This window comes from Cavia porcellus, unplaced genomic scaffold, assembly GCF_034190915.1.
Source record: "Cavia porcellus strain 051 isolate PalLab524CR breed Dunkin Hartley unplaced genomic scaffold, mCavPor4.1 scaffold_9, whole genome shotgun sequence".
Lineage (NCBI taxonomy): Eukaryota > Metazoa > Chordata > Mammalia > Rodentia > Caviidae > Cavia > Cavia porcellus.
In genome coordinates, this window is record NW_026947492.1 from 73,457,795 (window position 1) to 73,474,739 (window position 16,945).

Sequence of the window (16,945 nt, forward strand, 5' to 3'; positions counted from 1 at the left end):
TTGTTCTGCTCTCGTTGGCACTGTGACTTCGAATGAATTTCTTAATCTTTCTGTGCCTTATTTGTTCTTCTATAGAGATAATAATAGTACCAAGTTCATAGGTTGTAAGGATTAGAAGAAGCAAGACATGTAAAATACTTAGCACGGTGTCTGGCATGTGGAAAGCACTCTGTCAATACTGCTGCTATTATTGCATCATGACTCCAGAGACAGCTTAAATAAAAGATCCCTAACACTAACACAGCCTGAAATCCAGCTTACAGGAAGACTGTGGAGTTGGTTAATTCAGTGTAAACCAGTACCTGGATTCAGCCATACCTATTGCCACCTCCACACAAGGGCCTCTTCCTCAGAGCTCTGGGAGGGGCTCAGTCTCTCTGCAACTTCCACTGTGCTCATCTTGTCCCTGGATGCACTGGAAATGCTGCCTTTCTGATGTTGCAATCGCTCCAGGGGATGAAAACAACTTTCTATGCTGATGAGCAAGGCCTTTCCTAAACTATATTGAATGGAGAGAAAGAATGATTGTGCTTTGGACTCCCAAGGGCAGAGGACCTTTGGAACCCTGGTATCAATACCATGAAATAGCTGTAGACTCTCATCAGGAGAGGGACAGGCCTAAAGCTGCTGTACAGGGTAAGGGGGCTATACATCTGTGGCCCTGACTGGGGCCAGGCCAGAAATCACTACCTATTTGGAGGTCCACTGAGGTCTTCACCCTGCATTCCAGAGTGCAGCTAATATAAGTGATGTGGCCCCATGCAGCAGGGAGAGGAAAGTCTCTGAGATTGCAGCAGTAACCCTGCAGTGGACCTATTTGGTTTTCCAGCGTCACTCTACCAGCTGTGTGCCACTGCTGGGCTGGAGGCTGAAGGGCCACTCCTGCTGAGGACAACGTCTGGTAATTTAGGGAAATGCAGAGAACGGACACAGAACAGTATTGAGCTGATTAGGCTAGTACCTGACGAGGGCACACACTAAGTGCAGGCGGCCACTGAACACGGCCTTCCCTTGAAGAACAAAGGCAAAGAAAATTGGTTCACAAAGGAGAATTAAGTGACAATAATACCCTGAAGAGAAGTCAAAATCAGTTCGAAGTCATCTGACTCAGAAAAATACAGGATCCCAAAGAGTAAAGCTGAACTATGTGAGATCTTTGAATAGTGGGGATTTTACTTTAAAATGCTTTTGTTAAGTAATTTGAGTGCTTCTAGAGCTGAACAAAGGCCAAGCCCAGGGAGACTCCCTGTCTTCAGGCTGTCCAAGCTTCTGTCCTGCACACAGGTCCCCTAGGAAGCCTCTCGGTGGCCCTCATCAACAGCTGAGAAGTGGAGAGGCAGTTCCCTCCTGGGCCACGTGGCATCTATCCCACTGCTTCCCTAGGCTCCCAAAGCCTAGGCTGACATTTAGGACCTACATGAAAACCTTCTGGGTTTAGACCATTTCCAATTTCCAATTCAGTTGGGCAGTGCTGGATTTACCTTGCTGCATCTGGGTTCCAATGCCAGGATCTGTCCCTGTACTCCCGGCAGCTCCCAGAGAGCATCCAAGGCCATCATGCTTTCAGGAGGAACTCTTTTAGGTTTGTGACCTTCGTGGTAGATTAGCAACCAGGGACCAACTGTCCTGGGTCAAGAACAATGCAGAGCTCACAGAGAAGGGTCTAATCACTCCGAGTGGTGACAGAAGACAGAGATGTACATTCACATGGGGCAGGAGCAAGTTCAATGAAGAGAACTTATAAAGGGACTGAGAGGGCTTAGGGAAACCCACAGAGGAAGATGCAGTACACAGGGCACTAGCATTGGTCTTGGCATGAAGAAGCCATAGACATAGCGGTAAGAAAGAGGGTAGGGGGACATTGGCCCAGAAAAGGAGGGTACAGCAAAAATCTAGCAGTCCAGCGAGGGAGGCACTGGGGGAATCAATGCCTGGGTCTTGCTCTCCCGTCCTCTAACCTCCTGCCGGTGCCTGTGTTGACAGAATGTCAACAAATCCAGGGCCAAGGGGTGCTTGACAATACAGTCCCTAAAGATCAGTGTCTGAGCAGACAGGGCAAAACAGGCAGAGTGGTCCTGGAGGCACAGATGGAAAACATCCAGCCAGGGTCATTTCCCAGAGGCAGCAGCTTCTTGGTCTCCAGCCAAGTGCAGCCATTATAGGACACAACTTCCTTGGCCAATTTCAAAGCCCTACTTACTGCTGGGAATGCATGTTTGAACAAAGCCTTTATTCTCTATTCCAACAGCAGGACTGGAATTTAAAAAGCTTCATTTTTAAGACTGGCTGCTTTTGATCTGTCTAACCTGGAACTTACATTTTGGAGTCAAATAGAATTATTTAAACAGAGCATTGCAGTGATAAGCCCAAAATGTTTTTATTTTTTCTCCCCTTCCCCCAAACACCACATAACATTCCTACTTGATCAAAATGTAAGGACTACTCCTTGGCCAACTCCTCAAATCATAGCCTCTCAGCTTCCATTCCCCTGGACATTTGTTTCTTCAGTCTCTCTTCTGGTTTGCTTGTGAACAGGCTAAGAAGGGGACCAATTTTACCTCAGACCAGCCTGGAGCGGCAAGCTGTTACAGCAACAACGCTTCCCCCCCTCCTGCTTCCGGGGTTGGCCACTGTGTGCTGGCATTTGGTTCTATGAACTATACTGTGTTTTCATCTTGCTTCCCCAACCCAACTGTTTTTCTTTCTTCTCAAATATCATCCGCTGTGTTCCCCAGAAGAGCTTGGGGACAAGCTCCAGTCCTGTGTTCCTATTATGTCTGCCTTGACTTACCTGCTATTCCAAGTTGGAGTGCGAATCAACATTTGCATTCCGTGGAAACAATATCTGCTCTGGACTGTCCTAGACAGTGTACGACCTTCTGCATTATGGCAAAGCACAGGCGTGCAGAACAGGAGGCATCACACAGACTGTTGTTGGTTGGGCCAAACCAGGCTGAAATGGAAGGGCTATTTTTTCACAGCTATGGAATAAATGGAGAGTAAAGTTGCATACCTCCAGTCATTAAAGAGGTATATCAGTTGGAAAACAAACCTTAGATAAGGCCTGATCTAAGTGTATTTCATACAAATAAACAACACACAGATATAATATCTGTAGAAATTAAAGTAAGCTAAATTTCTTATCAGAGTTATTCTATACATATAATGGTACATAATAGTATACTTTCTATTATTAGAGGAGCTAAGAGAATGCATCTCATAATAGAAACCTTCCCTGGTATGTGGTAGGAAAAAGTGCAGACACATTAAAATGTTATAAAATTACTTCAATTTTCAATCAGTGGTTAGTTCTATACCTTTGCTCAAGATTACTGGCAGAATTCTAATTTAGGGCCATGAGAAATGAAAATAGTATTTGATTTGACAAGTGTTAACCACAAGAGAAGTGATCACTGTGGAAGGAAGGGCACTTTGAATACAAGGCACATCCCATTTCAGGCCTAGAGTCAAAGCCACTGTCCTGGTTGGCTTTTCTACAAGGAGACCAGCATCCTGCTTTCCACCAGGCCTTGGGTCCTTCTGTATCAGGGGTGGCAGGACCACAGCCTCGGGATTGCTTCTGGGGATGGGACAGCTCCACTTGGCCTGGGAGCCAGGTTCTCACCGTGTGGACAGACACACTCTCTGTGGACCAACCAGTGCACCACGCCCTGAAAGCATATTTTCAACTCAGGAAATGCTCTGTGGGCTTCTGATAGCACTAGAAATAATAATAAAAAGGGAGGAAGATGTTGAAGCTATGTCAATTCCAATTTTAAAATAAAACGTAAAATTTATACCAGACAAATTTGGCTAGCAGCTTCCTTCAAGGGAAGCAGAATCTCCTAAATTAATCACAAGAAGCACATGTACTTCCTTTAACCTTTGAGTGGATTTATGTGCAACTCGTGAGTACTCAGCTGGCTAGGTGCGGGTCATTCTGGAGGCCTAACTGACAAGCCCATGGTGGGGGGATTGCAACGAAATGTGTTTATTTTTATAAATGTAAAAACAAGTGCAAATTGTTTCTTTAAAATTTCTTTAGGAAGGCCACAGAAGCATTAATTTATCCTGCTTAACCTCCAGTGCAAAACCGCTTACCTAAGTGGAAAGAAGATACGCACAATACCAAGAGAAATGATGTATTTTTTCTGTACCCAGCCTCTTGTCCTTCCCCAGAGATATGTGCTACCATTGCAGCAACAGGCCAACCTTTGTCATGTATGGACCTTACCATGGACCTTACCATATTCACTTCTTAGTAACATAAAAAGTAACATGCATAGGTAACATCTGATTTTTATTGATTGAATCAATACATTGGGAATTTAGCAGCAAGTTAATGGCAAGCAGTTACAAAATTTTCTTATGCTTAAAGTGAGTTGTTTCAAACAATTGTAGTAACGTAAAATTACAAGAACACATGAGAAGGACTGAAGCACTCCTGCTACAATGCCTACGGCAAAGTTACTGGTAATTTTCTAACAATGTCTTCTAGTGCAAAGTGCAAATCATTATTTGGAACCTCTATTACCAGACTTGGCCTCTTGTTTTCCCCTATAAATAACCATGCCTAAACATAAGACCTTGAAATAAAACAGTATTGCCACAGCCTTGCACTGAGGGCATCGGCCTCCTGAAACAATCCTTGGATACATCTTGAGTTGATTTTAGCTGCACGGCCATCAGGCCTGTTGGTGGCTGTGCTTTAACACTCCGTGCAGTTTATGCTGCTTTGGAGATAACTAGCTTCAATTTTAAATTGACGCAGACACAAGTCGGGACTCAACGGACCAAGAGGCCGAAAGCTCAGGGTAGCGCCATCCTTTCCCTTCCTCACCCTTCCTGTTAGCACTGGGAAGAGCAGTTTGTTTTGGTGCTGTTTGTTCAGCACTGGTGGGAACATTAGGTTTTTTTTCTGGCTCGAAAGGAGGCAACGGATTTAGTAGTGAATTTGGTTCCTACTCCTTGGCTTGGAGTCACCGAAGTTTTCTCTGCTTCTTCCTTGACTTCTTGTGGAAGGAGTTTGCCAGATGTGGAACTTAAAGAGGACAAGTCAGAATCATTTGTATCTGTTTTCTTACTGGTCGAAGGTGATTTCTTTTCATAAGTAGTGTCCTAAAAAATAAAACAAAAGGCCTAGGTTAGTTTTCAGACACACACACACAAATATATCAACTCAAAGACGCAAGGAACTACAACGATGTCCAAGACTGGCAAACTGTAGCACTTTCTGGACTTGGGACACACACTCATCACACTGTGAAGTTTTAATAAATACAAACATACACACACATGCATACACACATGACCTTTAGCACTTTCAAATACTGAATTGACTGATTTAGTCCCTGGAGCAAACCGTTTAGCCTCAATTTCAAGTCCTTTGCCATGCAAAACGGAAGTTTTTCAGAAAGGTCTTCAGCAAGGAAAACACACTTGGATACAACTGTATTCATTTCATCTTTCAAATTTCCTGACAAGCTCAGATGTATTGATACCCCGACAAGTATGGTGTGCTTACTCTAGCCTGGGTCTGAAGCCGCTGCAAACCGACCACTCACATTCTTACAATTCTGCATTCATTCCAGGCACTGGCTTCTGTTTCCAGTCATAATACTCAGCAGGTCTGGAGAGCTCTTTGAGCCTCAGCCTCTCATGCTATAGTGGACAAAATAGTATGTGCAAGTTTACCTCGAGGGGTGAGTGCAAAAATGCACTGAGAGGTTGGCCATGAAAGTCCTAGTGGAAGGGTTTAAACAGGCAACTGTACATTCTCAGGTCCCTCACTCCACAGCAGAGGAGGAACTGAGAACTGCCATCCTGAGAAACGGAGGGTCCGCTTTGACCTTATGTTTATTTTAAAAATGACCACTTTTAACTAAATGACAGTAAGTTCTTAAAGAGCATGGAACATCCCAGGAGGCCTACAAAGCTAGATAGGACCACGCACGTACAGACCCAACAAGCTGTCACTACACAGAATGAACTAGGAAAGGGCTCACAAATTTAGTTGATAGAAAAGTATACATTTGGATTAATAATTTAGTTAACAATTTTCAAAAAATGTGAAAAGATTACACATAATGCAGAATAAATTAACCTGGTGTTTCTTTGGTCACTTAAGTTCTTGTGATATAATGACTGTGTTCTACATATAGACAATTACTATGTACCTGCTCTATGAATGAATGATTCCCCAGGGCTGCAGCACAGCGTCAGGTCGTTTGTACTTTTGTTAGCTGCATGCCAAGGAGACTCTACTTGACATCTGTTAGTTGCAGTAAGCCCTTAAATGTGTGCCTGTCAAGAGCGTCATTCATTCTGACTTTATAGCAGTGCGTGCTGACTCTTGAATCGATAATTAATAAGCATTTTGTAACTGAAAAATTAATTTGTATATATTTTGAAAGTTAAATGGTTCTGTTTGTTATGTTTTCTCCTTGAAGAAAACTGAGTCATTTCTTTGTGTTGTCTCAAGAAGCAGAAAAATTTCAAAATTCCCGCCAATACGGGCTATATAGTCTCGTGAAAACTTCTATATTCATCAACAGGTTGAGGATGAAACATTCCTCAGGTTCTAGATCTGCCTCAGGACAAGCTGCTTTCTTTAGAGTAATTCTGGTCTCTAAGTCATGGAACCTACTTGGAAATTTTAGTTCATAAAATTTAATTAACTTTATATACAAATCTTATTTAAGGTTGAATCCACGTGTAACCCCCTCTCTCTCTCTTATTTGATATTTCTATTTGCATTCTGAGTTATTATCAAATCAGTTGAAAGAATAGTTTTCAATATGTCCACTACAATTCTATGAAACAGGAAGAGAGCTTCAGTCATTTTCTTTTTAATGAGCTCATGTTTATATCTGCTTTATGTTTTCATTCTTATCCATTGTTCCATTTGTTAATGTACTTAAATCCTTAAGGTAGACTGAGAAGTTGTTAGGAAGAAACACTCAGAAATAGTCTTTATGGATAGGGATAGTAATGCAAACTTTTTTCCTAAAATAAAAAAAAAAACCTTCATAGGCTCATATTTTCTTCTTGGATACAATATCTTAATTCTTGGAATTTTCTGAAAAGGAGGAAGGAAAAGCCAAGCTAAACAAAAGCGTTTCATTACTTTGGTATAGAAACATGATATTCTTTTCATTATGTAGCAAGATGAGAAAATTATACTCCTCCAGTCACATTCATTTATTCATAAATTTAGCAGTTTTTAAAATAGGCAGTACATAGCCATGACTTAGAGGTTACTATGTTCAAAATCTCCTTGTTCCCTAGTTAACTCAGCTCTCCCCAGCAAAGGTAACCAAGCTGTCAATTTACAGAATATACTTCTAGAGAGACTTCAGATGTGTGCAGGCAAATAAGTGCAATCAAATGGAATTGGTTGTCACTGCCATTGGATGCAGGTCAAAAACTATCTAATAATGGCCCTTTCATAAGGCTCGACTTTATCCTACTCTCTATATACTCTCTTTCACTCTTTTGACACAAATAGTAGCCCACTAAGCACCTCTTTACACCTTGATTGTTTAAACTGATGATCATCTAGAAAATTAATTCATAAAAAGAGTGCTCATCCTTTTTTTCTTACTGGGCAGTAATTCTCCTGTTTAACCATTTTATCCGGCAGTCCCCTTACAATGTTTCTAGTCATTTACTAGCACAAGTAATGTGGCTGTGAACAGCCTTGGACTTGTATCATTTTCCACATGTCACTGTATCTACAGGGTATATATATTTAGAAGTAAGCTTCCTGGGTCACAAGGACTTCATAATTTTGAAAGATATCATATTGTCTTAAATTGAAGTTACACCAATTAATATTTCTGCTCTTGGCATATGAGAGTGCTTCTTTTCTTATTTCTTTGTCAATTTGTGCTTAATATATGTTAAAACTAATACACACAACCATAATACTTTAAGCCTCAAAATTGGCCTGCACCAAAACAAATCACAGTATTTATTCCTTCACTTCCTGGTAACGTCAATGCAAATACCTTCTTGTAAATGTTTACTGCAAATGCTTAGGAGCTTTGAATATGAATTTAACCTCGGAAATTGTGTGTGTGTGCAAGTGTGTGCCTTAGCATTTCTCTTTGTTCATTTGCAGATGCATTACACTTAGCATGCCTTTAAAACTGAATCCGGTTAGTTTTTCAAAAGCATCTGAGAGTCTCCTTTCGAGAATCCCTCATGGAAACTATTCTCTGGCATAGGCAGAGCACAGACGCAGAATGGCCACCATGTGCCTTCTAGGTCAAGCTGTACTTTTCTTTACAAACAGCCACACCTCCCACCTCCTTAGAATATAAATGGCAAAGGTAAATTCCAACTTCTAAGTTTTTCCTAAGACTGTGAACAAATCTTAAAATTTTCAGGGATTTCTTTTGCTAGGTTATAGATTATCTAAATTTTGGGTTTCTCCTTTTCCTCTGTCATTGCTAGTAGGATTCCTCAGGGATCTGTGCTGTCACTGATGCAATTTTGCAGTTTTATAAGCAATAAGACAGAAGAATGAAAGTGAAATTGCCAAAGCTATGAGATCTTACAGGTCATGAAAGACAAACAGAAAGGGAAGAGCTCCCACAAGACTGTACAGAGGAAGCAAATGACGGAGGAATTTCAATATTCAGTTCTGGGGAAAAGATCCTAAACGATCATCATGAGACCGTTGACCATTTATTTGTTAGTCCACGAGAGGATCTAAAAATGCTGCATCTAAAGTACCATAGCCGAACGGGCAAGAAAACCTCATTATTATCAGAAAGCATTTTAGATATCAGGAAAAAAAATTCTATCCTTATATAAAACCATGATGAATTCATACCAGAAATTCTGCAACCACCCTGAAAAGATAGAAAGAGACTAGGAAAAGATCTAGGAATAGGCTACTAATATGATTAAGGGATGGAGTTTTCTTTATATGAGAGATCTTCAGTCTAAAAAGATAAAGAATAACAGTATGTACACACACACATGCACACACACACACACACACACTCTAATATGGAGGAGGCAGATTCAGCACTGTGGAGCTAAGTATCTTCTTGAGTGTTGCAGTCAGTTAGGATGTCACAGCAGGGACTGCCCCAAGCAGCATTTCAATTGTTTTTCACCTTTGATAAATTTGTACCATTTGGGACTGTTGAAGTCATCAAGTGGATACAGAGTGATGGAAAAGATGACATTACAAAGTTCCCTCCAGTTTTAGCCTTTTGTAATTCAGTACTCTTGGCCTGATTTCTCCAGCTCATATTATTAATCTTGAAAAGGGGTTTCCATGTGTGCAAGGGAAGATATGTAACAAGAAGTTGAGCTAAATACATATATTTCATTATTCTCTGGCATAACTTTAACCTGATGAACTAATCTGGTGATAATGGATGCAAAACCTGTAAGCTCTAGGCATATCCCTGCAAGTTAATACCAGTGCATGATTACTGGAAACTGTTACCATTTCTCAGAATTTTGAGTAAAATACATGCTATTTAAGTAAAGTGGTTTATCACCATAGCAACCACTTCTAGAGTCACACATTCAAATTACAGGCCTTCATGAGGTCCAAATGAGAAAATTCTGGTACAAGTGTTCTGCTATAGTTTTGCTTGCAACGGTCACTCACTTTACCTCATGTTCCTGTGGCTTTCAGAAGGAAGAAGAAAGGGAAAGTAAAGCAATGAAAAGAGAAATAAATTTCCAAATATACAGACTTCTTTTACAGTGTTACCCACATAAAGGTCTGGGTCTCATATGGAGTAAGTAAAAATAAAATCTAATGTGCAAATTAGAGAACGACGTGAATTTCTCTGTAGCTAGGGTATAACTTATATACAGTAGAACAAACACATCTCAAGTGTACAAAAAACAGAAAAATTCCCCAGAAAGTTCCCTTATACCACACTCCAATCCTTTTATCCTGAGGCTACTACTGTTCTGATTTTTTACACATAAGTTAGTGTTGCTTTTCTATAAGCTATAAGCAAAAAAGCTATCCTTTAAGCTACATTTTAATTGAAATTTTATTGAGATGCTTCTAGATTCTTATGTTATTATAAAGGTTTTGAGATTCATCCACGTACTGGCAACTCATCTTTTTCTTGACAAATGATAGTCCAGAGTGTGAATATACCTCTTTTTGTGTACTCAGCCTTCCCTTAAAAAACATTTGGCTTGCTTCTAGTTTGGGGCTGCTCTTATATAAAACTGCTTTTATATAAACCATAAGCTACAAATGTTTTTGTGAATTTACAAATCATTCTGGGAATTTAGGATTGTGGAGCAAATGGCAAGTAAATTTTATAGATAACTACCAACTTGTGTTTTGAAAGGATTACACAATTTTGCATTCCTACAAGCAACATAGGAATGTTTCACTTGCCACTATTTTAATGTGGCCATTTGGAAAAGTATGTAGTGACATCTCACAATGGCATTACTTTACATTCTCCTGATGACTAGTGATGTGGAGCATCTTTTATGTTTGTTGACTGCTTGTATAGCTTCTGATCTGAAAAAATGTTCATGTCTTTGGATAATATTTAAAATAGAGCTGCCTGATTAGTATTGGATGGTAAGAACTCTACATCCTAGATGCCAGTCCTCATCAGATATATTTCTTGCTAATATTTTTCCCTATTCTTTATCTCATATGCTTTCAGTGAGCAGATATGTTTAATTTTTATAAAGCCAACTTTGTCAATTTTAAGAAGTGTTTTCTATGCTCTAAGAAATATTTGATTAACCATTGGATAGAAGATATGTTTTTTTCCAAGGAGTTTATAGTTTAGTTTTTAGACTTACATGTAATTATTGTACTTTTTGTGTTCAGTTTTAGTCAGGGGATCAGAGTTCCTTTTTTATTTATATTTTTCTCATACAGGCTGTCCTTCAGTTCAGCACTATTTTTTGAAAAGACTATTCCTTCTCCATTGAATTCCCTTGAAATCTGTCAAAAATTAACTAATCACCAAGAGTATGAACCTATTTCTAAACCCTAAATTTTGATCCATTTATCTATTTGTTTATCCTTATCCAAATAACATATTATATTGACTACTGTAGCTATGTAAGTAGGGGTTAAAATGGGGTTGATCTTATGTATTTCCAAATAAATTTCAGAATCACCACTCACGCAAGTATTTGATATTTCAGTTGAGATTGGTTTTCATGTCAATTTAGAGAGAAGTGACTTCTTCACATACAAAATATTCTAGTCCATGAACATAGTGTATCTCTCCAAAGATTTCAGTCTTCTTTGGTTTCACTCAGTAACATTTTATGGGCCTGAGTAGATTTTTACATATTTTGTTAGGTATATCATGGTTCTATGTTTTGTGATATTATAAGTGGCACTTGAAGTTTTTGGTTTCTCTAACTGTTAATTGGTAAGGTACAATTTATTTTTTTATTTAGATCTCATGTCCTAAAATGTCCTTAATTCACTTTTTGTTGATTCCTTGGAATTTTATGTTAACTATCATGTCATCTGCAAATAAAGTCGTATTCTTCCTTTCCAATCTACATAATATTATTTCTTTTATTTGACTTATTGTATTGGCTATGATCTTTAGTACAATGTTCAATAGAAGAGGGTAAGAATCCTTTGCCTTTCTCTTATCTTCAGTGGGTAAAACAGTCACTAATTTAACCATTTAAAATGTTAGTTTAGGTTTTATTGGTCTATTTGTAAACTCCTTTATGATGGAAAAGAAATTTCCCTTATTCCCTATCTGCTAAGGATTTCTCAGTTGTTAAAAGTGTAAAACTTCATCAAGTGCTTTCTTTTCAAAATTATTGAGGTAATGATATGGCATTTCTCCTTTATTTTATTAACATGGCAAATTACATTGGCTGATTTTTGGAAGTGAATTCAAAGTTGAATTCTGAGATGTATTGTATTCTTGAATATAATACATTATTATGTTCATATATTTTCAGCTTGCTAATACAGAGTTTAGAATTTTTATGCCTATGTTTATGAAAGATACTGATCATGCTTTCATATTAATGTTGTTTTGCCTATTAAATCAAGTTGGAAATAGTCTTAAGAGTTTACAAATTTTCTCTTCTTCCTTCTCTAAATATTTAAAAGAATTAACCAGTGAAATAATTTGGGAATGATGTTTTATTATAGGGAAGTTCCTAATTACTGATTTTATTTATAAAATAAATATAGAAATATGATTCAATTTAAAGAGATTTGATCATTTCATAGATTTTCTAATTTATTGATGTTGAGTCATAAACTCAAAGCTAGATAAATACAAAGTATACAATGTAAAGAACAGTAGAAAAAATGAATATGGCCTTAGAGGACTTATAGAACAGTATCAGACCACCCCATATTTCAGTAACTGCAATCTCAAGAAAATGAAAACAAAAAGCAAAAGAAAAAATGGACAAAATTCCAAAACATGGCTAAAAATACAAATTTACAGATTCGTGAAGCTTAGCAAACCCCAAGCAGGATAAATGTAAAAAATAACATTTGACTATCATTGTAGTTTTGCTAAAAACCAAAGACAAAGAGAAAATCTTAAAAGCATCTAGAGAAAAGTGACATAATACCTAGAAGGAAAAAGCATTCTGACCCACAGAAAAGTAGAAAGTCAAAAGTACTGGGACATCTTTAATGTGTGGAGAAGAAAAAAACAAAAGCCTGTCACCCTAGAATCTCATAAACAGAAAAGATATCTTCAAACATTTAAGGCAAAGTAGAGATGTTTTCACATAAAAGAAAATTCATCATCAATAGACATGTGGTACAAGAAATGCAAAGGAAGTTTATTAGGCTGAACAAAATGACAACAGATGGCAACCTGGATTTCCAGGAAGAAAGAAGAGCAGCATGAATGGCAAATAGCTGAATAAATATAAAGACATTTTTTCTTCTTGCTTTCTTGAAAATATACAAGGTCGTTTAAAGCAAAAATAAAACACTTTATGTGGGGTTTATAATTATATATACATAATACATATGACAATTATAGGATAAAAGCAGAGTAAGAGATGAAATGATCTAATATACTATATGTTGGAACTGAAGCATTATTTGTTGTAATTAATTCACCCTCTGAGGGAAAAAGTCATGAATAGCATAGCCAAACAGCTATGGGGAGTTGAACGAAAGCTAAGCCTGGGTAGGTAGGGAAATGATTTAAGGGATTTACGGATACATCCTCCAACTATAAGAATGTGACTAAGCCAGTGTGAAACCTTAATATTAAAATAAGCGATTAAAATATATAGTGAATGTTTAAATTAGAAAAGGATATTTCAGTAAAAGATGCCTTGTCAAAGATAAAAGATAATGCCTCTCAAAAACTTACTTCAAGCACACTCCTTACATTATGCTTACCTCTGGAAGGCCTCTTATAAAATGTCTTTACAAGGCATGATCAAAAATATTGTGAATGCTGCTGCTAAGCCCCACCCAAAAGAAAGGCAGGTTTGTAAAAACATTATTGTAGGTTCTCGTCATCTTATTTACCAGACATGGAACTGTGCAGCTTGTGGCTCTTCCCCAAAATGACCATGAGAGCTAAGTATTTTGAATAAATTCAGGACATCAAGACAGCAAAACTACAATAAAGACACTTATAAAAAAAGAACTTACAGAACTGCTTCAGAAAATGGCAAGAATAACTGAAGAGAATTAATGGCACTGTGTCTTCTACAGTAAGAAACACTTTAAAATTTTAACATACACTGTATTTTCCAATCACATTTCCTATAGAGGAAGTTCTTGGGTAGAGTAGAAGTAAAGACAAAAGATCCCTCGGGCTGGGGATTTAGCTCAGCGGCATAAGCGCCTGCCTTGCAAGCAGGCAGTCGTGAGTTCAATCCCCAATACCGATAAAAAGGAAAAAGACAAAAAAAAAAAAAAAGCCCTTTAGAACAAAAGATCTGTTGTTTATAGGAGACTATGAATCCAAACCAGCAACTGATAATACAATGGCATTAGATCAAGCAACAGTATGCCACCTTTTATGTGGGCACAATTACTTATTTGTCCTTATGTTTGTCAGTTATACCGGTAGTTACTCAACTATATTTGAGAGGGCCCTAAGATCACCCTGAATTTGATGTCTGACCAGGAGAACTTACAGAATGATGATTTATTCAGTGAAAAGATACAAAGCACAACTAACAAAAAGAAAAAGCACTTACAGCAAAGTCGAGGGCCAACAGGCACAAGCTTCTAAGTGTTCTCTCCCAGGAGAATCACTCAGGATGCCTGTAATTCCCCAGCAGTGAACTGTGACAACATGTGTGAAATGTTGTCTACTAGGGAAGCTCATTAGAGACTCAGCACCCGGGGTTTTTATTGGAGGCTCATCATGTACTCAGCCTCTGTCTGAACATGCCAAAAGTATACTGCCCTCCACTAAAAGCAGCTTTTGGGGAAAAAAAATCATATTATTTGCACAAATAGTTAAGGTACAATGGCAGCAACTGTCTGCAGCCCTAGTTCCCAGATGCCAGCCCAGAGCAGACTTTGTAAATAAGCCTTTTCAAGGACAGCAGTTTCAGCAGGAATATAGCTCAGTGGGAGTATTTGCCTAGTATGCACAAGGCCCCAGGTTCGATCCTCAGCATGGCAAAAAAAGTTTACATTTTCTATATTAACTCTTTTCTGCAGAGCTTTATACAAACAACTGCAAAGATATTACTATCTTATATCAACGAATATTTATTTTTTTCTTTAATGAGCTGTAGGTTGTATCCTTGGTAGACTTCAGGCTTTGGATTGAGTTCATGTCTATTCCAAAAATCTTCATAATTCAGCGACCTTTCTCTAAGGTCATGTTCTCATGGCTTTCGGAAGAAATACAGGACAACAAGTTAAATCATGCAAACCCTTTAAAGGCCTGTTTACATTACAGTCCATCAGTCAAAGCACAACCATACCAACACTAGCAGGAGGAGAGAAGAGCCTTCCTCCATAGGGGAAGCTGCACACACAAAGGGTGTGAATGTACAAACCCCTTTCAAGGACAGACTGCTAATTCAATCTACCAGTGTTTTCTAGGAACCTCGCAAGACTCAGGGGGCAAGTAAGGTTAGAAGTATCACCTCATTCCTTTGAAAATAGTTTTCTTGGTTTATTAGTTCATTCTCACATCTACACTCAAAGAAGCCTTGATCTTGCCAGAGAAAAAAACTCATGATTTTAGAATATTCATAGTAATATAATGATGAATTACTTAGTAATATAATCAAAGTAATAATAGCTAACAAAACTGTGTGCTGTTATATACATTATATTATTTAGCCTTATATTACTATTCATATTCAAATGTGAATATGAAGGCCTACAGATTTGCCCAATGTTATAAAACTTGTAAGTGGTGAAGCTAGAATTTGAATCCAGAAAGCCTAGATCCAGAGTTCATGCTTTTACTCGGGATGATATTTTAAATTCTGTGCTTGGGTCATATGCCACATTGCAGCGCTTCAGTACTGAAATATTAAAGTGTACTAAAACTGTGTTAAGTATCCTCAAATTTTCACATTTTCATTGATTCATTGGGACTCAGAAGGCTAAAACTTAATCTTTTAGGAAAATAGAATTTTATCCTACTCAACTAAAATACCCAGAAAATTGAATTTTCCTCATTAAAACATTATCAACATATCATAGTTCAATTGCTTAACTTAAATATTTAAATTTAAACATTTCCTGTCTTTGGAGAAAATCTGTATAACCACATTATCACTTATGAAAAGAATTTTTTAGTTTCTAAGCTATCTTGCCTTTCTAGTTCTTAGACTAAAGTTATCTTCTATGAGTACTCTCCCCTGTGATACTATTTAGGCAACATTTTCAAGCAAGGAAAAAATGATCACAAAAGAAAATAATCAAATATTTCAAGGAAAGAGACACCATGGTAGCTACTGTTATGTTGGGTTGTCTTGTGGTGAAACACTATGTTGCTTAAATTGTTCTGCTCTGACCTGTGTTGTTATGTCCTCTTTTATCTTAATCTCCCCTTTTTTAAATATATTTTTTAAATAAAAAAAGAAAATAATCACAAAAATATTTCATTTTCATTAAATAAGATCATTCAAAACTATTAAAGAACAAATTGACAACAAAGATTTCTCAATTATGAAGCAAGAATCAAGAGTTCTAGCCTTCTCTCCTTGATTATATCAAAGTACATTCATTCCACATACTCATGTATCTCCAATTGCTTTCTGAAATTATGGATAATGAAAATATGGCAGTTCACATCAGAAATCATGAAGGGCCTCATGTTGAAAAGTATGCTGCTATGATAAGCTTTGAACCACCAACTATCTCATTTGAAGATGAGCAAATGGTATAGGAGCAAAATTTGGGCCTGGCTGACAGTGCTGATTAAACTCCATCTTCAGGAACCTAGAAGGTTGCTAACAACAAAACATCATCATGACAAAATGCATGTAGGAGAGAATATTTCTGTTTTCAAACAGTATCATTATCTTAAAAAGGCAGAAGTGAAAGAACCTAAACAAATGTCACCTATCTGAAGTAAAACTTTAAAAGCACAATGTAATGCTTTAGTCCAAACATCAACAATAAAATGTAGACAGTATTTTTTGCAATGTCTAAAACATATGAAAGCCAGGTACTGTTATTTGGGGAAGGAGAAGGGTGCTTAGTTTGAATGTTCTTTTGCTTGAAATAAATTCTTACTTACTTGCTTTGCTAGTTTCTCAAGGGCTCTTCCACTTATCCTAACTTGTGAAAAATACAAAATCAGAAGCTCTACACAGATTTATGAAAGTCTTCAGAAGAGAGAGTAGTGATTCAGTGGAAAGCACAAGTTACTGGGGAACCTCCCTTTAAGTTGAAACCAAATTTAAATATTCTAGTGGAAAAGTAATTATACATTTTATTAGTTTACTAGGCATAAAGTATTCATATTTATTACACCAAAGTGTCTAT

The 16,945-nt window shown here is 37.6% G+C and overlaps 1 protein-coding gene across 3 annotated transcripts in view; it reads right to left on the bottom strand.

Moving 5' to 3' along the window:
* Positions 1-4,283: 4,283 nt before the first annotated feature.
* Stk33 (serine/threonine kinase 33) overlaps positions 4,284-16,945 on the bottom strand; it is a 206,665-nt gene continuing 194,003 nt past the window's right edge. For all 3 annotated transcript variants that reach the window (XM_063256699.1, XM_003462431.5, XM_063256698.1), the window contains one exon: positions 4,284-5,118. In XM_063256699.1, coding sequence (XP_063112769.1) covers positions 4,906-5,118 — 213 coding nt within the window. In that variant the 3' untranslated portion in view covers positions 4,284-4,905. The remainder of the gene's footprint in view (positions 5,119-16,945) is intronic.